Below are 23,462 nucleotides of genomic sequence, written 5' to 3' on the forward strand. Positions count from 1 at the left end.
GGCAAAATCACCTCAGCTGTAAACTCCTCTCCACACAGCCCCTCGTCACAGAGTTAATGACCTGGGCTCAGCCCCGACTCTGTGGCCGGCTCCCCTACTTCACAAAGGGATCCAATCCTGAGATGGGTCATGTAGTGAAGCAGAGTGGTCCTGCGGAACAAGGGGAGTAACTGTGACTCCATCGTGGGCCCAGAGCACCTGGGTGGCGCTGCGGTTGGGTGTCTGACACTTGATTTTGGCTCCGGTCATGCTCTCAGTGTTGTGGAATCAAACCCCCCCTTGCCTTGGGCTCCATGCTCAGCGGGGAGTCTGCTGGATATTCTCTCTCTCCCTCTCCCTCTGTCCTCCCCTCACTTGCGCTCTATCTCTAAAATAAATAAATAGGGGCTCCTGGGTGACCAGTAGTGAGCATCTGCCTTCAGCTCAGGTCATGATCCCGGGGTCCTGGGATCGAGTCCCACATAGGGCTCCCTACATGGAGCCTGCTTCTCCCTCTGCCTGTGTCTCTGCCTCTCTATTTCTCTCTGTCTCTCATGAATAAATAAACTCATTTAAAAAATTAATTAAATCTTGTAATAAATAAATAAATCACGAACCTGTGACTGCATTTTCCAGGCAGCCTGGGCTTCCATGACTCACAGCATATCATGGGAGGGAAAGAAACTGGTCACCAAACATGCTGTAAATTCACAATGTGATCTACTCTTTGTTGCATCAAACCCCCCAACAGCCTGTGGGCAAGGCCACGTGCATATGGCAGGGACAGAAGAATGAATACTTAATAAACCTTTCCTCAAGCCAACTAGGAAGATCAAACAGGTACAGGAGGACTGACCAAAAACAGGGCACCTCATGCTGAGTCCCAGGAGAGAAAAGGGGCAGGGTGACCACGCCTCCGCAGGGAGCCTGCCCCCTGAAGTGCTGGGCTCATAGCACGGAAGGATTGGGAGACCTTGAGACACATACATCCCTGGAGGACAAACTAGCCTGGGTCAGGGCCTGCCCAGGAAAGGGGGCAACCTGCTGGGGGAACATTGGGTACCCAAGATGTGGTGAGGTAGGACTAGAAGGGAGGCAGGGTATGGGGGGAAGACTCTGTCAGCATAGCACAATGCATCTGGAATATTTTATAGGCAGAGGAAGCCGTGGTGGAGGAGCTGGGGGTCAGGGTCAACTGTGAGATTGGATGCTGGTCTGGTGGGGAGGTACGTGGGCTAGAGGGAGTGGGAGATTAATCACAAAGCTACTGCTGAGCAATGCTCTGGAAGGATCCAAATTAGGTCCCCGGCATGGGGAGGCTACAGAGGCAGGAGGTCAGGGCACTGGGTTGAGTGACTAACTGTCATGGTTATTTCTAGTATTGGGCTTATGGCTCATAGGCCTGTGCTAATCTTTCCTTTCCTTTCTGGGCCTCAAGGGGTCCCTTGACTTATCACTATTTCTCTCAAGCCCAAAACTACATTTGAGCTGCTTACCTCCTCCCTTTCCCAAACCTAGAGCCAGCTAGTCAAGGTCCAGACCCCAGATAGGGGCTCAAAGGGGCTTCTCTGGTGCCATTGTCCTGTGACTTGATCCGAATGGGCTTTACCTGTACCCCAGCCAGTGGTCTGACCCAGGGGCATCTTAGCACCCTCCTGTTCCCAGCTGCCCCTGGAGCTCATGGAAGCTTCCCAAAGGTACAGACAAACCGGAGGAGGATGGCACCCAGACCCTGGAACACAGCTGACCTAACCCCAGGGCCAGGCCCGTGCACCTGCATCCTCTTGCTCCTCCTCACACACATGTTCACGCTCACAGGTGCACACAGGTGCACAACATGTGAACACACACACACACACACACAGTGAAATTCACGCCACGCAGGGGCCTGTGAGGACGGCATGGTGCTTGGCCGGGGTATCACTGAAAAATGAATAACTAATGAGTCTTGTTGCCGGCTGAGAAAGAACATGGGTGTCGGTGACAGCTGCAAATACCAGAATACAGGGAACAGGGCAAGGTTCAGAGGTGAGAGAGCGAAAGGAAGATTGGGAGAAAGGAGGGCAGTACACAGAAGAGATTGAGAGGAAGAGCCAAAGCCCAGCCCTCAGGTGGGCTGAATTTGTTGGATCCAGAATTTGTTGGATGTGCCTGTGTGCCTCCTGCCCCTTCCTTCAGGTAGCATACAGGCACAGACACGCGCACACACACTCACTCAGACACAAACACGTGTCCACGCGTGCATACTCACACGCACACAGAGGGAGAGCGTGGTGCATTGTTGGCCAAAGCGTGATGATAACAATGAGTGTTGCCTCTGAACACAAGCAGGCCACAGTGGAAGCCCCGGTAGAAAACCAAAGTCACCCTTAGTGTGCTTTTCAACTCATTTTGGACTAAAGAAATATGAGAATCCTCAGAAATTAAAATCACTTATTCCCTGAAGTTCTACCTTGGGAGGACCAGGGAGAAACATGTTCTGTGTCCAGGCCAGCATTTCTGCCCATCTCCCCTCCCAGAATACACGACCTCTGAAGGATGCACAGCGCCTCTTGGAGGCTTGCTCACTTGTGCCAAATGTTTCCAGACTCTGAGGGACCTTCCCAGCAGTCCCGTCCCCCTCTGTGCACAGCCATGGGCCTCCCCGACCCGTGTCACTGACCCCAACCCCCTGCTCCTGTGCTGGTGTTGCTGCCACAGCTGACCCGGGTGAGCTAAGGCACCAGCCCAAGTGCCTTGGGTAACAGGTTCCGGGAGAAAAGTCCCAGACTAAATGGCACAGAAAATAAATCCTAGGAAGTCGCCTCGCCGTGACCAACAACATTGTTTCTGATGGATGAAGGGAGGACAGTCTTAAAAGCTGACTCTCAGGTGTCAGGCATTGTCCTAAGGACTTTACACATATTGATCCATTCAGAGCTCATATCAATACTATGGGGTAGGAACTGTTATCACCACCCCCATTTTACAGATAAGCGACCCGAGGCAGAGAAGAAACCTGCTCAAGAGCACATTAAGCGGTTCAAACCCAGTCAGGGTCTGGGTTCTTAACCATCACAAGAAACTGCCTCTTCAGCATGTTTTCAATGAAAGCGATGACACTACCAGAGCCTGGCTTGTCCCTGACCAGGGGCAACTCTCCCAAGCCTCTGTGGCCCTGTAGCAGCCATGGTGACCCCTCTAGATTCTCAGGGTATGAACCTCAGAGCACCCACTCTGAAAGCAGCAGCAGTGCCCTGAGGCACCAACTCCCAGGAACAGAAAGAGCACTGCTTTCAGGATTCGCCAGCATCCTTCCTTAGCTCCCCTCCAGAAACTGGGCTCACACCCTCTGCCAGCACCCCTGTCCCGCCTCACCCACCCGAGGGGAGAGGCAGACACAGACCAAGGCAAGGGGAGGGAGGCTGCACCCAGGGTTCTGACTTACTTGAAGAAATCCTCCTTGCAGTAGACACTCCCGGCCCTGGAGAAGCACCTGTCAGCCAGCTGCATCTGGCAGTCTGCACACTTGAGGCAAGAGCTGTGCCAGTGTCTGTCCAGGACCTTCAGGATGAACTTGTCCAGGATATGCTGGTTGCAGCCAGCGCACTGAGGGATCTCTGCGGGGAGAGGAGAGAAAGGCAGAGTGAGCCTTCCACACAGCACAGCTCACCAGACCAGACCAGACCAGTCCTCATGATTCATTTCCCACTGGAGGGAAAGGATGTAACCCAAACTCTTGGGGCTGCTGCGTACAGCTGTGCAGGCTACAACATTGCACGAGGATCGCTGATCAACAGCTGTGCAGGCTACAACATTGCACGAGGGTCGCTGATCAGGGGGACAGGTGGGAATGAAATCCAGTCCACCCTGTGTTTCCGGTTAGGAGGTGGGATTCTCAAGGAGCAGGAACAGTGCTTCCTTTGCAGCTTTGTGTCCTGGCTGCCTCACACTGTGCCTAGCACACACCAGTAGCTCCACAGATGTTTATCACTGGATGAATACTTGATCAAATCCTAAGAAGTTCACCTTGAAACAGTTAACCAGTTTCTCCTGTGCTCGCCAAAATATCAACAAAAGTAGGAAAACCAAATCTCTCAGGAATCATACGGGCTTCTTGATTCATACCATTTGTTGGCGTGACATAATTTAAAAGTGCTAACATTAGCCTCAAAGCACTGGGGAGAAAATGTGAACGCACCTAAATCTAAGTAGAAAACAAGCTCAAGTGCTAAGTCATTTGTATCTCAAGCCTGTAGATAGGCTATTGGGACACTCACAGTATGACATCACTAGTGTCATCATTAGGCTCACTAAACCCCAAACCCAGACTTTTCCTGTTATGGCCTCAGCAGCTCCCAACATTTGCCTGAAAGTCAGACCCACCAGGTGCCTTGCTCTTTGATCCCATTCTCAGACCAAAATGCTCCATGAAAATTACCAGGGACCACGCTGAGGGAGATACCCATGGGTCTGGACATTGGTTACCTGTCCCTGTGCCTATGGCATTTTTTTTTCTATCTCAAAAGTTTTCCTCCTTAAAAAAAAAAGAAAAGAAAAGAAAAAAGATTTTATTTATTTATTTGACAGAGAGAGCACAAGCAGGGAGAGCTGCAGAGGAAGAAGGAGAAGCAGACTCCTCACCGAGCAGGGAGTCTGATGTGCTGCTCAATCCCAGGATGCCAGGATCATGATCCCAGCCAAAGGCAGCCCTTTAAGGGACTGAGCCAAATAGGTACCCCAAAAGTTTTCCCCCTGGCAAAAAAAAAAAGTGCAACCAATTGGTTACTGAGATACTTACCAAACAGTTCTGATGTGCCCAGCAAAGTACTAAGCACACAAGAGCAACAGGACTTCCATCCATTAAGGAGGAATGGGTAAGATACAGGGTAAGACGATGGATTCTAGAGCCAGCCTGCCTGGGTTTAAATCCTTGCTCTGCTTTTTTTTTTTTTTCTTGCTCTGCTTTTTAACCTTCAACAAATTACTTCCCATCTCTGTGCTCCTGTTAAAACGTATGTGTGCGCGTGTGAGAGACAGAGAGAGGAGAAAGAATAGTAGCACCTGGTAGGATTGTTGCAGAGTGTTGTTGAATCAATATGGGTAGGAGTGGGCCAGTATACAGTAGGTGCTCAATAAAGGTCTGTGATTATTAGGAGATGATTGCAATAACCAAGTGTTAGATGTGGTGCTGCTGTGGCTGAGGGGAAGGAAAGTCAGGGACCCTGGATCATGGACTTGATCTCCTTGGGCCCTCCCAGGAATCCCTGCATGGATGTGGGACCCTCACTAGAGGCTCAGAGAGTGCCCACCTGGCCGGGCGTACCTGTCTGCCTGCAGGTAGTGTGCTCCCTCGGCTGCAGCCACTGTGCTGCCTCTCTGGGGACCATCGGGACTGGCAGCCCTGGAGCAGCAGGGACGGGGCCAGAGGCTGGGGGCCTTAGCCACGGAGAGATCTGGAGGCGCAGAGAGGGGACTCTGAGCAGGGCGGGGTGAATCACCAGGGGCTCCTGCGGGTTGGGTGGGGGGGACCAGGCCAGCCTGCCCTGCCCGGGGGAGGGGGCGACAACTCTTGTAAAGAGGGTCGTGGGGCGAGGGGCGCGGGCTTTGCAGCTCCCGCGTTTGCCCCGGAGCCCGAGCCCGCCCGAGCCCGTAGGGAGGTCGTGGGCAGGAGGTGCGCGGTGCGGTGCGGTGGGACTGCAGCGCCCTGCAGCGCCCTGCGAAGGAGGGAGGCGAGGCCCTGGGCGCGCGGACGCGGCGGGCGCAGGGCGCAGAGCCCGTGCCCCGCAGTCGGGGGTCCGTCCCGGGGCGCAGGCCGCCGGCCGAGCCCCGCGGAGTGGGGGGACCCGGGGGGGGCGTCCTTGTGGGAGTCCCCGGCCAGGCACCCGGGCGGCGGACGCCCCTGGGCCCGGGGACACCCGCCCGAGAGCCAGGGCCCCGCGCCGGGTGCGCGCCCCGCCCGCCCGCGCCTCGCCCGCTCCGGGGCCAGAGGGCGCCGATTCCCACCTAATTGTTGTCTGGCCTTGCCTCCCGGAGAGATACGGCTATATTTCTCCTCCCAGCCGCAAATGCAGGGGGATGAGGGCGAGGATGTGTGCTCATAAAATTTATTTCGAGCAAGGTACCTACCGGGAGCCTTAATATGATGAGTATTCAAGAGAGAATACATTAAGGCTAATGTATGCAGGGGAGGGCGGGCAGAGGAGTTCTAGAGGCTTGGAGACCGAGACATCACGTTTAGGAACAACACTAAGAGCAGACAAGACGAGCCATTTCGGCCTCCAGCTTGCAGGAATGCTTCCTGCTGGATGGGGCTGCCCCGCTCAAACTCGGGGTTCTCTGGGGCGAGGGGGGAGCCCTGGGACCAAACTGGGGTCCTCGAGTTTGGCAAAAACGTGAGGGACATTCTAAAAAAAAAAAAAAAACTAGAACCTTTAACACTGTATTCCAATGAAGATTGTGAGAAGGGATGGCATTTTTAAAAACAAAGATAGCATCAAAATGGCTTGAGAGATGCACAATATGCCAATAATGGTTAAAAAAAAACTGATGGCAAGAGCCTGATATGAACTCCACCAGGTCCTGGGTGTATATGACTCAATAATCCGCACCATTTGGTGAAGAAAGCATCCTTATCCCCATCTTACAGATGGAAAAACTGAGCTTGGAGACATGAAGCAAAGGACCCAAGGTGCCACAATGGGGGAATTGGGATTTGAACCAGGACCCTAGGCTTCAGGTAGGCTAACCCAGTCTGAGAGCTGGAGGGATCTGGACATGCCTCATCTGGCTGGCTCCACCTTGTCATTTTAGGGAGGGGAGGTAGAGGTGGAGAGGTAGTCTCAAAGCTGCTCTGCATACAGTGACAAGGGAGTAGATGAGCCACTGGCCTCTTGGGCTCCATAACAGTTGGGCAAATGGAAATGTTTGAGACATACATTTAGATCGTGAGGACAGGGTGTGCATGTATGGGATGCACACCTAACGCCAGAGCAGGGTGGGAAGCAGAAGCTCCGGTCCTGCTGATCCCCCCTCCCCGCAGCTGCAAGGTGCCAGCTTGTTGATGGCATCTGTCAAGTTCAGATTCATCCTGCCTGTGAGGGGGTGGAGACCTGTGAACTCAGATCCTACACTTCAAGTGACAACACTCCATGTAATTATTTTGATTAGTGTGAAATGTAAGCTATCTAGAAATTTTTCCAGAAGCAACAATACAAGCCTTAAAAAAAAAAACTACAAGAAATTATTGTTATTTTTAAATTCAGAGAGCCTGAACAGGACAGGGGTTATATAGGTCTCCTACCAGGAATAAAGTTGTAACCAAAATTTCCAAGAAGCCAGAAGCTCTCCACATCTCTAGTCACCTCAACTTATTTCATCCAGTATTTGATATAACAAAATTCCACTTTAAAAACTGGAATGTAAGCCGACCCTGGGAGTTGCTAAGACAGAATTTAACCTATAAACCAGTTTCTGATACGAGGAGTCATTTCACTTAAAATGAAAAATGTTATCTTATCTGCACGTAAGTGTTCTTTGGCGATGTTCTCTGCTGGGGCTCGGTGGAGAGTAAGCTCAGTCATGAAAGGACAGCAAAGCCCATGGAACTAAGCTAAGGAATCTGGGGAGATGCTGGGTCACACGGTACAATGCACTCCCCATCATCAGGGTCCAGAGCCTTCTGTGAATCCTGCAGAGTGACATGGCTCAAAGCACAGACCTAAGCACAGCGAGAGCAGCTGCATAGGCAGGCAGGCTCCCTTGGACACATCCCAGGATGCGCTTGATATCCATGCAGATACCCCCCCAAACTCCCACAAACTCATTTACATACAATCAGATAAACAGACATATTCACACATACTTAGTCTACATGCAAACATATAACACACACATATACATACTAACACACATAGAGAAACAATCACAAATAACCCAAGATACACCCTGAGTCATACACAAAGGCACCTCCACATACCACATTCATAAAGACACACAGACCTACACATAATTGCATATACTCACACACACACACACACACACACATACCACCATAGTTTCACACACTCACACATACACATAAACACACACACACACACACACACACACACACACATCCTCATACACAGGCTGAGGCATTGCCATTCTGGAAAAAAGCCAATTCTCCCGAAGTCCAGCTCCATCTCTGGAAGGGAAGCCATCTCTGAATGAGGGAGCTGTCCAACCCTGGAGCCCTGGGGAAAGTGAGCACTGAGTGCTACAGAAAGCTAGGAGGAAGCAGAAACATTTTGTTCAAATAGTCTTTTGGGAGAATTTGAAATTTTTCAGATCTGCTTAGAGTTTAGATGTTCATATCTTTAGGTCTGCCAAATTATTTATAATAAATCCCAGATTGGAGTCTGATCCATCTGGGTTCAGATCTGAGTCTACCATGTATAGGATCTTAGACAAATTGCTTAACCTCTTTGAGTCTCTGTTTTCTGATTTGTAAAACGGAGATGGTGACACCGGTCTCTCAGGGTTGTTGTGTGATCACATCAGGCAATGAGTAAAAAACACTTAGCCCCCAAGCACCATTGCCCAGCTCAATGGCAGCTCCTTTTTCCACTCCTCGTGGCCAGTCGCCAACAAGATGAATTTACATATTTGAAGTATATTAAAATTATCTCATACTTCTTTATTTCCCAAAATAATTTCCTCTTCCTTCACTGACCTCCCCCTACACACACAAAACACTCAAAACTCTCCTCCATCTCCTTAGTTTCAAAGCATCTGAAAGATGTACACCCTTTTCTAATCAACATAATCCCAGAGTATGAGTAACAGATAATACAACATTACAATGTTAAGTCTTTTTGGAATAAGGAAATCTGGCAGATTCTGTTCACTACAGAATGTGGGCAAGTTTACCAGACTTTGGTCTCCTCCCCGTATGTGAATGGTGAGAATGGGGAGTGCTTGGGGTGGGGGTGGGGGGCAGCTAGGACCACCAATTGGCTGACCTCACTTCACTTTTGCTGTACTGTATTCAGTTAAGAGTGGATTGAGTTCACGTTAACAATGGAGGATTCTAGTATTTGTCTTGGAGATCTCTAAAAAGCCCATTGGAAAAGTGACTATTCTTATTTGATGAGAAATGGCTAAAAACCTTTACTTTGCCTATAGCCTTCATCTACCTCTTCATCAAAGAAGCTTATAAAGTCCCTATCATGATGTCCTGCCCTCTGGATCACCCTAAATACTGCGGTGTGGGCACTCGGGGCTTAGTTTTCAGAGTGGTCCATCCAAAGATTGATTCCATTTGAAATTCCCCAATTCCTCCATTAATGACATTTCAGAAAACTGGGAACAGAGGAGGTCAGAAGGTCTGATGCAGTCTGTGGTGGATCAAATCCCCTCCCACACCCCCTCCTCATGACATATAAAAAGGTATTGTGTGTTTTTATTTCCCACTCACGTTTCTTCATTTCCAAGAAACTGCTCTCAAGAAACCAGGGGCCACCATGAAGCATTTCGGAGACGGTTTGCATTTGTTTGTTTGATCGATTTTAATTCTTTGAAAAATGGTGTTTTCTATCTCTCTGGTCACGGATGAGCATCAAGGTGAGGACAAACACTTTTTTTTTTTCCACCAAAGAAACTAAAACTAGAACACACTTGACAGCAACTTCTAAAATGTACTGAAGAAAATTGGAAACAGTGCTGATGAGTATTTTGATATCTTTAAAACTAATTTATTTTGTATCATGAGGAATAACGTTCATTTAACCATGCTCCGAGACCAGATTAATATTTTGTAAAATTTGGACTCTGACGTGCCCCCTTGCAGCACCACGAGACCCTGCTTTTTACCTGCCTTTTGGACGGAGTTCCTCCTTTTGTTTCACAATTTGTCTTAACAGTCTCATGCACCTGACAAGGTTTTCCTTGCTTCTTTCAGGATAGGAGCCAGGGTCTGTGGGAGCGGTTCCTGGTTTGCAGATCCCACGAGACTCCCAGGAGGCTTGGTCCCTCTTGGGACGCCCTGGGCCACTCCAGCAGCTGAGGGCAACTCTGTCTGCAAGGTGGGACCCTTGGTCCGGTCTTTAAGATTGCCCGCACTCAGAACTTTGTCGAGCACTTGCAAATCTCCCAAGTTCATTTGCCCTTCTGGGCAACCTTGTGAAAGGTGAACCTCTACATTTAAAAGAGCTTCCTTAAGGGCACACAGTTGGGGGTCAAACTGGGGCTGGATGCTTCTTTTTGTCTGGGACTGATTGAAGAGCAAGGCTTCCAACAGTGCTCAAGAAAGCCTTGAGGCTTTCGCTCCAAACCCTTTTGCTGGTGACTCCACTAGAGAAGTCAGTCATTTGGGAGCCAATCTTAAATAACATTTGGCTGATACATGTTTCCAAAAATACATAATTTTATTTATTTGTTAAATTTCTTTACTGACTACAAACTGAAAGAAGCTAAATGGGCTTTAAGGGAAGCACAATAGAAATGCTTTGCAAAATATTGTTTTTTCTCAGAACTCTCCATTCTTCTGCACATATAAGGGGGAGAAAATAGGTTTCCCGAGTAAGTAAGAAGGAAGACGGTTTTTAAAAGGCAGGCTGGGATAAGCCCCGTCGGGTGTGAGCTTACTGACTTAATCTGGGGTGACTAATTCTAAAGTGTGCCAACATATGGCCACAGGACATACCAAGCATGGTACCCTGCCCGCCGAGACTCATACCTAGCTTCTGGAATCTCCAAGTCTAAGAATTATAGCGGAGGTATAGTCATAGTTTAATTAAATTAATTAACATTTCTATTACTGAAAACATATTTCAAAAATAAAACTCTCCACTTTAAAGTTGCCACCGTCACCACTGACAATAAAATCCTATTTTTCTGGTCCCAACTTCCCTTTTCTATCACCTGATAACTGTGGCTGAAGGAACCGAGGACTAATTCATCTCTAAGTCCACATCCAGGGTAAGCCTGAGACTCAGGATGTATATTACATGACAAATTATGACTCTGTGTGTCTGGGTTATCCCCCCCTTCCTGCTCTTTATTTTCCATCTCCCTACTAAGGAGAATTCGTTTTTATTAAACAATTTATAGTTTCCTTTTTCATATTGCCCCTTATTCTAAACCCATGTATCTTGAAGAGACTATAACATACTTTTCTCAAATATTTTATACATCTCTTCATAACTTAGTAAAAATTATCCCATAAGCAACACAACTGAAGCATAAAATTCCAATATTAATTCTTCAAAATTTAAGAAGAAAAGGTATATTGAACATCACGGTATTTTGTGATGGTGATGAGGCATTAAATAGAGCCACAAAAATCCTGAAAAAAGCTTAATTAAGAAAAGAACCTGGCATTGCATTTAAAGAAATCATATTCTCTATTATGATTATATTTGCTTACATACTTTAAAAATACATACATATATATACATATATATATATATATAATCTAATTCCCAGTCTTTCCTAGTTTCCTAGGTTTGTGTGTATGTCTTAACGAATGACTAACAATTAGAAAAAAAAAAGTCAGAAAAGCCTTCTCATGTCAGAAATGACTGTGTCTAAGGGTTTTTCCCTCCACTCCTCCTTCAGAATCCTTCCCCCCACAGATCCTATTTGTCTCAGTTGGTGGTTTAGGGTCCCTCTGACAATCTCCTTTGTTCTTTTTCTGCTTGGGCAGCTCAAAAAAAGAGTAACCTTTTCAGTATAAAGATCAGATCTGAAAGTATCCTGGAGACAACTTCGATGTTATCATTTTAAGGCTGAATTTGGACATTTTAATAGGAGTCCTGTAGTAAACAAAACACATAATGTAAATATGTATTTGCAGGTATAGGGTGACCTTCTGGACTAGATGTTGACACAGAATTAATGTTCTTCAGTAGGATATCGAATATTCTCGGTGATTGCAAACAAAACAGAAAATCACATGAAACAGAACCACGACGATTTATGGAAATGCTGTAGACACATCTCTGTTTCCACTCCATCTTCACATTTAATCATTGCTAAATCTCCACAATGGGTTTTTCTGATGTCTCATTCCGTAGCAATATTCCATATGTTTGGCAACCTCTCCCTCATAACAAGAAACTTTCAATTAATTTGGCTGCAAGTTTTGTCTCTATTAAGCTATTCCCAGAACCAATCCCTTAACCCTCTAACATTATAATTAAAGTAAATTATACTTTAAAGGCATTTGGGGGTGAGATACCGCAGTAAAACATCTGTGGCTGGACCCAGACTGACAGAGGGAAGGGGGCTGAGGAAATCTGAGCAAAGAAATCCACCAAAACAACAACAGGACTTAGGACCTGCCTCCCAAGATGATTTTCCAATCCACCATTAATACAGTTAACCTGAAGTACATTTTCCATGGAAGAATCAATTCCAATTTTGCCAATTAAACCCAACCCGTCCACTTACTCCCAACAACACTGCCTCAAAATGGTTGATTTGTACTCCATTTTGACCGGGGCTCGTGTAGAATTTAGGACCTAAAAAAAGGGGGAAATCTCACTGCACCATCTATTTTAGATGACTTTTTTCCTACCACAAACAATAGCCCAGCTCCAGAGCAGCTTCTGTCCTGGAACCAGAAACCGCCCTTCCTTCTAAGGCTCCTAAAAAGGCGAGGGACCCCCATCACCCTGCAGCCTGCCAGACAGTCCACCCCTAACAGAACTCCTGTGCTGAGAATTCCTGCACAACCCCAGGTGCTGCCCTGCAAAGACCTCACGAAAGATGGAAGAAGCAAGGAAAGGGAGAAAGGACGAAGAGAAAGAATGGAGAACAAAGATAGGCACATAAGCCACATGGGAATTTTACTAAAAGCAGCAGTTTGCTCACATCTGTGTCATGGGCATTGTTAACAGTCACTCCGGGAAGGGAGAAAGGCAGAAAATCATTACCAAAGTACACCTGCACCCCCCACCCCCTCATCTCCAAACCCAGCATCTGGTGCTACCACAGCAAACTGCCGCTTGTCTGCCTCCACCCTTGTTTCCCAAAGTGGGTAGCATTATTCCTTTGGTCCTCTCGACAGCTAAAGTGTTTCCAAATCTCTACCATTCCAAAGCTTCTCATCCCTAATCCTCATCAATTTCCCTAAATGAAAGCAATGATACAAGGTCCCTTCCATCCAAGTCCACCAGCCCTCCCCACCCACAGCTCTGCAGTTTGCAGGAGACCAGTTACCCAGCCAGAGAAATCCACCAAATACCCATCGCTGCTGACCAAAACTAGGGGCTCAAAGCAGTCTTCCTAACGACGTGATGCAAAGATTAGTCCCTAGGAACTAATTTTCCATCCCTGGAGGACTGCAGGTGCAACACTCCCTCCCCTTCCTCCAGGGCTGCATCCTCTGCAGGGAGGTCCCTCTGGGTTCTGCCTACTAATGCGGTGCTAAGTACTCACTAATTGACTGGAGCACACAGTGAAAGGGCACTAAATCCGAGGCAAATGGGAAGTTAGGACAAGGGGAATATTTAGGACTTGAGGCTGTCTACACCTGGTCAGCCGGGGTCATCAGGTCACTGTTCAAAACCCAAGACGCCCCTTTGGGCTGTGTTTTGTCTCCTTCACTGGAAAGAAATTGCTTTGCAGGTTTCCGGCCTCCCTCGACCCCCACCTCACCTCTAGGAGGGCTCGATTTTTTTTTTTTAAAGGCGACCCTGGTATTTGCAGTGGTGTAGGTAGGCGGTCTCCAAGATGTCTTGGGGACTCACGTTGCTTTAATCCCCAGAGCATTCAGCCAACATTCTTGCCTTAACCTCGGCTTGGTTTTTTTTTTTTTTTTTTTTTTGGCGTGTGGGGTGTGTGTGTGTGTGTGTGTGTGTGCACCTAGCATTTGGTAGCATTTGGCCTTCCTTCAATTCCTGCCTTTCCCGGTCTTATCCCAACCCAGCCGCGCTACTCATTCCTCTCCTTCCTGATTAGTTTCGCCCTTCAGATCCCATTTAAGGCCATTCACTCTGCCGTCTAAAAAAAAAAAAAAAAAAAAAAGTCCCGTCTCAGATGAAGCCAACCTCCGAGCGCCACAGACTGAAGCCAGCGCTGGGTCCCCGACGGGCCGCGGCTTCCCCCGCAGAGCAGGTGCGCCTTTGAGCCTCTGCGGGCACAGAGCGGCACCCATCACCTCCCCAGGTGGAACTGAAAGGACTTCCTCCGCCGCCCAGGTAGAGATCTCCTCTCTCTCGAGCCCGCCGCGTTCCGGGCGCTCGTCGAGGTCCGGAGGCGCTGGGAGCAGGACCGGGAGCCGAGGCTTCGACGCGGGCAGGGCGCGCGGGGGGCGCGGAGCGCGCGGACCCGCCGCTGCCTCCGGGATCGATGCGCGAGGAGCCGCCGCGCCCCAACGGGAAAAACGCCTTTCAAAGGTTAAAGTCCCGGAAAGCCTTGGGTCGCTGGCGTGGGCGCTTAGTTTTGTCTTCCCAAGCGCTCGCCCAATACTCGGTCTGGAAAGAGAGGTACCGGCCGGGCCTCCCCCAGGCTGGGCACGCCGTCGGCGCTCCCCCCCACCGCGCCTCTCCCGGCCGGCAGAGCCTCTGCCGCCGCCCCAAAGGGGCAGGAACGGGACCCCGGCTTGGCCAGTCCCCGCTCGCTCGGGGCCGCTCAGGAAAGCAAGCCGAGAACTGGACCGCGCAAGGTGCACAGGGTCTGGAAGGGGCCGGGGCGCCCGAACGGCGAAGGAGGCGCGCGGTGGACGCAGAGGTCGTCCGTGCCTCGCCCCCTGCGCAGGCACGACCTCGGGGTGCGGGTCGCGGTGTGCAAAAGGCCGGCTCTCCCCCAGATGCACCGTCCTGTCCGCACCTGCTTCCACCCGCAAGCGCTCAACACCCAGGGCGCGCGTCGAGCCGCAACACGGCACCCGCAGGGGCGCAGCAAACGCCCGCTCCCCGGGCCCCGGGACCCCCAGGTGCCTGCCCGCGGGGCGGCGGAGCTGCGCCCTGGTGGCGCCAGGGTCACGCAGGTCGCGCTCTTGCACCCAAGGACGCCGCTCCCGCCCAGCCCCGCCGGGCCCTGGGTCTCCACGAGCCCGCACCGCGGCCCAGCGAGAAGACATCACGAGTTAGGTCCTGCTTCCTCTTCTCGGTCCCGACTTTCCATCTTCCCCGGATACTGGGGACCGCTTAGGGCAGACCTCCCCGCTCCCGCGCCCCGCCTGCCCCCTCCGGGTCCGGGTTAAATCCTTAATCCCGCTCCCTGAGCGCCCCGCGGCCGCGCCCCATCAAGGAGGGCTCCCCTCCGCTCCCCTCTTTGATCCAGACAGTGGAACCGGGGAGGCCCGAGCCCGCCAGCCCCTCGGGCGCCCTCGGCCACCCGTCTCCACCGCGAGGTGCTGCCTTAGTCACCAGGGTTTCTCCCAGTGTCCCCCCCCCCACCCCCGGTAGGGTGAAGCTGGGGTGACCTCCTCCAGGTGGGGAAATCTGAATCCCCATTCCAGGAGGCCCAAGTCTGCCGGCCCGGGGGACAGCCACCAGTGTGACCTTTAAAAGTTGGCTCCGATCGTGCCTGACAATATTTTTGTGACGCGGGGAAGGAGATTTGTGGTGCCCGGGGCTGCTTTCTGTATGGGTATCTGAATCAATCAATATCTCTCTGTCTCTCTCTCTCCATATATAAAATATATGGAGGTATATATCATATAATAAATTGTTTCTTGTTTTTCTTTTCGGCACCACCAGAAAAGGCAGGAGTGGAAAGAAGCTCAAATTGCTGCTCCAAAGTTTGAGAGAACTCCTGGCCATTTCACCCCTTAAGAAATAGTCTGTTGCAAGAAGGATGATAGCATCAGGAGTGAGGACACCCGGGCCGCTGGTGCTGGAAGACTTACCCCACGCACCAGCAAGCACCCCAAAAGAGAAGAAAGGGTAGTTGGCTGTCCTAGAGAAGTTCTTCACACAGATCTTACCACGAACAAAATCAAACGCCCTTTACCCACAGCTTCAGAGTTCGCAAGAGCTGCAAGAAGTAGATATTTTAGGAGACAAGGGTGGGATGCAAAATGCCCGGTACATGCTCCCCATTTATCACTCCCTGCCTGGACCCAGTGGTCGCTCTTTTCTCCCACCTGGGTTGGCTAGCTCTCCAGCTAGCTATGGGAAAGGGGGGCAATCCCTTCCCTTGGTGCCCCAGGAAACTTATCCGGGAGATAGGCCAAAACCTACGGCAAGGGGCGGATAAAACGCCCATCTCCCTGTGTGTCCCTCACTGTTCCGATTGTCTTGGCGTGCAAGGGGGGCCAGCAGGGCCGAGATGCATGGGGAAACCAATGAGTTCCGGGAGGAAACAGGTTTGGAGGAGGATTGGGAGGTGATTGTGGAATTCAACGCTGCCCCTAGGTCGGTCAGGAGCTGTGGGAATTTGGACCTGGAGTTTCTACAGCCCAGAGGGAGGTGGTGAGGAAGACCCGAGCAGAAGCAGGTTGCGTGCAGAAAGAGAGACCTGCAACCCGAATCATGGCCAAGTAGCTAGGACCCGCTAGCTTGGAACAAGATCCCTTTCTGAACCTATCTACCTACCCAGAAAAAAACAAAGCAAAACAAAAACAAAACAAAAACAAAAACAAAAAAAACACCCAAGGCCCTGGGCTCATGCTGTACGTGACCTTGAGGGTGCAGCCTCCTATAAACTGCGCTCCCACCACCCAGAGCAAGGAGCCAGGGGTTTTGAGTTCCTTAGAAAACATTGACCAGGTTGGTGCCCACCAACCTGTGGGAGATTTAAGGGGGTGGGGCTCTGCCTCTCTACCCCAGGTTGCTCTCCCAACCACTCCCAGACTCCTCCTGCCTGCCCGATTTTTCCCAAGCTTCTTGTCCCACGCTGATGCCCCTCAAACAGATGAAAATCTTCAAGCTTGTCTGGAGAAGTCTGAGCGGACCATGGGCCCCATCAGGCTGCCCTGGAGCTGTCCAGGTGGGGGTTTCATGGGCCCTGCAACCCCTGCACGGGGGAAGCAGGAGGAGGGCCACCATGCTGACGAGCCCACCCAGGAGCGAGCAGTGGCAAGAGGTGGGGTTGTCAGAGAGCAAGGAATAAGCCCGCCAAGGGAGAATTTATTACACCACTTGGTAACACTTTCCTTAAGGGAGGGGACCTCACCTACCCCCAAAAGATATTCTGACTGCCCCTGAAACAAACTGGATTCAAACTCCTGAAATGCCCCTGTGAGGCCAGGGCCCCATAGAGACCAAGGTTGGAGGATCTGTGTATCTATGCCCCGAAGTGCTCCATCTGTGGTGGCTAAAGGTAAAGAAACTGGACATGTATATGCATGCGTCGGGTGGGAGGTGGGCAACTCAAACCTTCCAGTTGTGGGGTTGGAAGAACCCTTGAGGGAGAGCCTTTCTGTTGTCTCCTCTCTCCCAAAGTTTAAACACCCACAGGCCTGAGATTACTCTTCTTCCCCAGCCCCAAGGGCATGTCCCCACCTGACCCCCACCCCCACAGCAAGTTATTAGGCCAGTGGGCCAGGTATCCCAGAGAAGAGGATGGTATTGTGTATGTGTATGGGGGCACCACACCCCACCTATGCCCTGTTCTCTACACAAACAGCTTGATGCTCAGCAGCCACATCTGCTGAAAGGGAATAAGTATGCTCCATGTGCATCCCAAAATAAAATTTTAAAAGCTGGAGCCCAAAGTCTTCAGGGATTGGGCACCTCAATTTTGGCCACTGCCTCCTTCAACCCAGGCCACCAACTCAGGGCAAAACAAAAGGAAGGGCAGACCAGCCCCTCCTGGTTCAGCATTGCCTCTGCTGGGTGACCCTAGGATGAGAGTCCCATTCTCTACTTCATTGAGTTTTTCACAGTTGGAACCCAGACTCAAGCCCTGGTGAACTGTAGCTCTGAAGGCAAATTCGAGGCATTTTAGGAAACTGAGTTCCTGATGCCGAAATCAAAGTTGTCCCTGAGTAAGGGAAACAAAAAGTAGACAATCCAAGAGCGTGTGCTGAGCATCCTAAGAAAGGCTGTGACAGCAGAGCCTGCCACCCTTCTTTGCAGTCCTGATAGGCCACCTACGGACCACAACTATTACAGCACAGACCGGCTGGGTAACAAGGAAGCGAGTCACACACACTCGCCTTCCACCCACTCACACACTCGCCTCCTCAATCATCCCAAGGACTTGGAGCTCCTTTGCCAGGGTTTGTGTTTCTGTTTATCGCAGGGGCCGAGAAGGCACTCCCTCCTTGCCCGTGGCGGGTGGGGGTGGGGTGGGGGCAGTCAGGGCAGCAGCGAACCCCCAAAGCCTTCTACAGACACACCTAGGTCAGCAGCAAACTTCCCAAGCGTGCTGCAGACGTGGAACTCTTTGCCAACGGCCGATAGGAAAAGACACAAAGGGTAACTGCAGGATATAGTCAAAGGACAACCTAAATAGATGTAGGTGAAGCGAACTTCCTCTACTTCCTTCTCAAAAACTTCTCAGGGAGGCCTGGGACCTACCTGCCCTTTGAGGTATGGCCCAAGCGGAATCCCTGCCGCGGAGAGCCCGGGCGCAGGAGGGCGCAGGAGGGCGCAGCCGCGCGCCCTCCTAGTTCGTAGGTAGACACCATTATTTTATTTACTTACGATAAACCTCGAGGATGTAGCCACCGCTCCACCAAAGAAATCGCGGGCGGAGGCACAGCCCTCGGCCCGCCGAGCGAGGGAAGCTTTCCCTCTCGCGGGTGCGCAGGGGTGTTCCGCAGCGCCCCGAGCCTGCAGGGCAGGACTCCCTGGGCGCCCGCCGCGCGCGCGCGGTGCCCCGGGACCTGCTCCGGCCTCTGCACAGATTCTCCATCGGGGACTCAGGTTGGGAGTGCGGGACAGAGACAGATTCCCTCCGGGGAAAATGCCTGAGCGCGCACACCCGAAGACACACAGACACCCCGGGGTGAACACGCCCCGAGCTCCCGCAGTCTTGCTCATTTCGGGCGCGGGAAAGAAAGTGGGTGGGCGAGCAAAGCGCCCTGGGACCCCAGCCTCTCCCCTGCCGAGTCCAAGCCACCCGGAGGTTAGGTCCTCGCTCGCGCGAAGGCTGTGCCCCGAGTTCACAACTTGGTCCCGGCGCTTCTCCGTCCCCTGCATTCCTCGGCCAGCGGGAGCCGGGCGAGCGGAGCCAGGCAGTCCCCGGCCGCGCAGGCTGCGGGCGCCGCGGGCAGCAGCGGCTGAGGACGCACCGGGCGCGCACGCCCAGCGCGCGGGGACCGAGCGGGTGGCCTGGGCTTCCGAGCCGCCAGCCCCGGGGGCGGGGGACGCGCTCTCCAACTTCCCGCCGGCTGGGGTGAAGTTGCACTAGCCGTACTTCGAGCTCCGACTGTGACCCCAGGAGGGAGGATGATTTACAGGGACACCCCCCCGCCCCAGCCCTCGGGCCTGGCCTGCAGTTCGCTCCCAGGGTGTCCCCAAACAGCACTCTCCCCACGCTCCTAGAGAAGCCGTGGGCTGGAGATGCGGGGTTCGGTACCCCCGGCTGGCCTGGAGCACGATCGGGGAGGCTTTCACTTTCGGCCCTAAAAGCCAAGAGCCAGGCCTTTTAAAGGCACCCTGGCCAGTGCCCCTGCCCTGTGACCGCCTCTGCGCCGGGGCCGGCGGCCCCTCGCCCCGCCCGGCCCCTTCGGTCCAGGCTGCACGCAGCGTCCGACCCGCCCCGGACCGGCCAAGGCTGCGGGCTGCCTTGTTATCAAATTAAATCAGCGAGGAAAGGGGGGTGTCTTACGTTGCATCGGCACACCGAGCATCTCCGGGAGCCCCTTGACAGCCCCCTCCGCGGGGACAGCTGCGCTCTGCATCATCTCGGAGCGAGAGCCAGGGAGTCGCAGTCTACGGAGATCTCTCGCTCTGCCGCTTAAGCTGGATTCAGAAATTTGAAAATAATAAAAAAACCCGACCAGGCCGCCGAAGTCACGGTGGGAGCCGGGCCCTCCGCCTCTCCGGGAGGATTCCACAGGCTGGCTGCCCCCTCCCCCCGCCGGTCCTCAGCCGGTCTCAGATCCCTTTGATCTCGCTCTCCCGGGTAGGTGCACATCCCGGGGAGAGGAGACGCTGTTGCTGCAGCTCTGGCTTTTTTCCCCTCCTCCCTCCCCGCCCGCGCTCCCCCCCCTCCCCTCCCCCTCCCCCTCCACCCTTCGCGCGCCGGCCGCCCGGGAGGCCGCGGTCACCCAGGCGTTTTGATTCATTCACACTGCAGGGACGGCCGTGACGTCGCTTTCCGCAGGGAGGCCCGCCCTCCAGCCAATCCCGGACCCGGCAGCCGGCCGCGGACCCCAGCCCCAGCGGGGGTCCCGGCGCCCCAAGTGTGGAGGGCCGCGCGGGGGGCGGGGCCGCACAGAGCGGGGCGGGGCCTCGCGGGCCTCCCCACCCCACCCCCGCCCTGCGCCCCGCCGGCCCGGCTCGCGCCCCGGGTATAAATGCGGCGGGCTCGGCCGCGGCGGCAGGTGCTCCTGGACGGCGGAGCCCGGGGCCGGGGCCTTCCCGCGGGCCCTGCCCGGCGGCTCGCGTCCCCCCAGGGATGGAGAAGGGCGTGGCCGGCCCCCGAAGGCCCGGGCCGCACGCAGAGCTCGGTCTCGGGTCTGCCTCCGCCCGGGACCCCATCCTCCATCCCCCATCCTCCATCCTCCATCCTCCATCCTCCATCCTCCTCCATCCTCCTCCGGCCGGTGCCGCTCCCGCCGGCGCTTCTCTGCCCCGCGTCCGGCTGAGGCCAGGCCCGCCCGCACGGGGCGGGGAAGCCGAGTCCCGCAGCGGCCGCGCGGGCGGGGAAGTCGGCTCCTCCCTTCCCCGGCCCCGTCGGGTCCCCGGGCTGCCCGCGCCCGTGCGGCCGGGTCCTGCCCTCCGCCCCCGGAGGCCGCTCGGCCTCGCCTGCTGCAGCCGCGGGCGCCCTGAGCCGCTCCCCCCGGTGCGCGGAGGGGGCCGCGCCCGCGGACGCGGGGTCCCCAGCGGGAGGGGCACGCGTTGCCTGCTGCGTTTGCAGGGCACCCAGGCACCTTCGGTTGTCCACGCCAAGTTCCTGGCGGCAAGAAGACCGAAGGCCCCCTCTGGGGCCGGTCGCCGCCCGGGTCCCCCGGGCCTTCACCGGACCGCGCCGCCCCTCGGCTGCAGGCGCGCGCACCCACCTCCCCTGCCCCCGGGGGACCCGGAGGCCCTGCGGATGCCCCCCTGGCGACGCCCCCATCCTGAATTCGTTCCAGAGATGCTGACATATGTGCCCTTCCAGCCTGCTCGAGTCCAGCTCGGGTGGGAAACGGGACGGCGTGCCCTCTCCAACCTTACGGAGCGTCCCCTGCCTTCCCTCCTGGCGCTGTCCCCAAACCGGGGCCGCCGAGGGGCCGCCAGGAAGGTGGGGGAGGAGGGCGTGGCCGTCCGCGCTTAGAATTTGTCTTCGGTGAAGCCACCGTGACTTGTGTGCGTCCCGGTACTGGGTTGGCATCATCTCTTGCCCTGTTGAACTGCAAGGTGATTCCAATATGCAAGAAAAAAAGCAAAAAATCCCGGTGACATTTTCAAAATTTACCATTTTTTTTTCTTTTTACAAAAGTGTAACTAGAAGACAAACACGGGAAAATGCCACCCTCGCAAGCAATCGATGACACGAAAAACAAAATATCAGAGTACACACTTCTGTATTGTGTGTCAAACGGCCTCTCCTCGAGGGCCGGGGAAATCCTAGAATGTGGGGCTGGTGAAGGTCTTTGAAACTGGTAGTGTCACAATACTGCTGGTGTGCTAAGAAACTCTTCAATCCGTTAGGAAAGCGACTTGGCGGTATGTATCAAACCCCATAATTTTTTCATGCCCCTTAGCTCATAGAATTCCACTTTGAGTGTCTCTTCCACAGAAATGATCTAAAATGTGAAAAAAAAGATTTCATACATGAAGATGCTTATTACAGCATTATGGTTTGGAGAAAACAACCCTCTGCTATCCAACAAAAGAAAAGTGGTTCAGTAGAATAGATTAAATTTGCTTGGTAATATGTTATACGATTATTGAAACTAATCATGAAATCTAGCAACATGGGAATGCTTGTGAAATACAGAAAAATTTAAAAAGCATGATACAATATTATATAAGTTTTCCAAAATGTTAGTCAAAGACAAAAGCGATAATAATACCCATTGTTGGCTAGGGTGTGGGGAAGCCAGAAAACAATTTTTCTGGTGGGCATTGATGAGGGACAATGTCTTCCGAGGGCACTTTGGCAATATATTTTATAGCCTAAATATTTGATGGATTTGACTCAATCCGTATAGAAATTTAGCCACAGAAAATGATCAAGAATATTTATAAAGATGTAGGTACAAGGATGTTTATAATATTTTAAAAAGATAATAAGCTACATATCCAGTAATAGGGGATTTTTAAATAAATTAGAGTAAATAAAGTAGAATGTTATATTCTCATTAGAAAATACAATAGAAAAACATTAATAAAGTAGTCACTTATTAGACAAAAAGTGAATAGGAAGAAGTATCAACTGTAGGACTTTTAAAAAGCATAGACAGAAAATATATGGTAAAATATAAAAGTGGTTATCTGTACAGTAGGTATATTTATTTTCTTAGTTTTCCTTTTTTAAGTTTCCTGATTTATTTCATAAAGCAGAAAAAAACTAATAAAATCTCTTTCAAAAGTATTGAGAACATTGAACACCAATAAAAAAATAAATTTATTATAAAAGAAACAAAAGCATTGAGAAAACACTGAGAAAGTATATCAAAATGCTATTCAAAAATCTACTGGGAGAAAATTAGATTACGGAGAATGTAACACAGAATTTCCTTCCTTTTTTCTCTTTTCCAGATTTTCTGTAAATTGGTTACATTTTTTTCAGTAATACTAGTAAAAGATAAAATATTTATATTGAGTGAAATGTAGAGCACATGTGGTAGTGACTTTTATAATTAAAAATTGTATTTTTAAAATGCTTTCTGCAGCTCCTGCTCCCCTGGTATGAACCTGCCCAGGTCCTGCCCTCTTTTCATTCACTCCCCTGTCACTGGGTGAGGGCAGCATTCCTGTGGTGGGGACTCTCCAGCACCCAGCGCTGATTCAGCAGCTACTATTCTCACCTTTATCCAATGGCAGAAGAGCCTGGGAGGTCCACTTGGTTCTCAGTTCTTTAACTTGTGGGCGGCAGCTCCCCAGCACCCCAGGGCATCCCCACTCACACACACACTGCAGCTCAGCCAATAAATGCCCTTTCCACATTCTGAGACTTTTCTAGAAGTATGACCTGGGTTCCATTCTCAACATCTTCCATTAACAGCATTCATTTCCTTCCTGGAGCCTCCCACTTCCCCATCTGTAAATGATGAAACCCCAGTGAAAACCTCTCCTTACGTAGATATTCTAGTGCCCACTGCCGCTGATAGCAACAATGACAACAATACAACAGCACACAGTAAGAATGATAGCCACCCACATTACTAACCGTTTGAAACCGTGCCAGGCATCCAGGTAAGTGCTTCTACCTGCCTGACCCATCTTTTCCTCATAACCAGTCAATAAACA

At 52.0% G+C, this 23,462-nt stretch overlaps 1 protein-coding gene across 1 annotated transcript in view; it reads right to left on the reverse strand.

The window, feature by feature from the left end:
• LHX4 (LIM homeobox 4) overlaps positions 1 to 20,023 on the reverse strand; it is a 45,882-nt gene extending 25,859 nt beyond the window's left edge. Inside the window, exons 1-2 of the mRNA XM_026001067.2 lie at positions 19,669 to 20,023; positions 3,407 to 3,578 (exon numbers count right to left, since the gene is read on the reverse strand). Of these exons, the coding sequence (XP_025856852.1) occupies positions 3,407 to 3,578; positions 19,669 to 19,744 (248 nt within the window). The 5' untranslated portion in view covers positions 19,745 to 20,023. The remainder of the gene's footprint in view (positions 1 to 3,406; positions 3,579 to 19,668) is intronic.
• Positions 20,024 to 23,462: the final 3,439 nt, after the last annotated feature.

The sequence above is a fragment of the Vulpes vulpes genome, chromosome 13 (assembly GCF_048418805.1).
Source record: "Vulpes vulpes isolate BD-2025 chromosome 13, VulVul3, whole genome shotgun sequence".
Taxonomy (NCBI): domain Eukaryota; kingdom Metazoa; phylum Chordata; class Mammalia; order Carnivora; family Canidae; genus Vulpes; species Vulpes vulpes.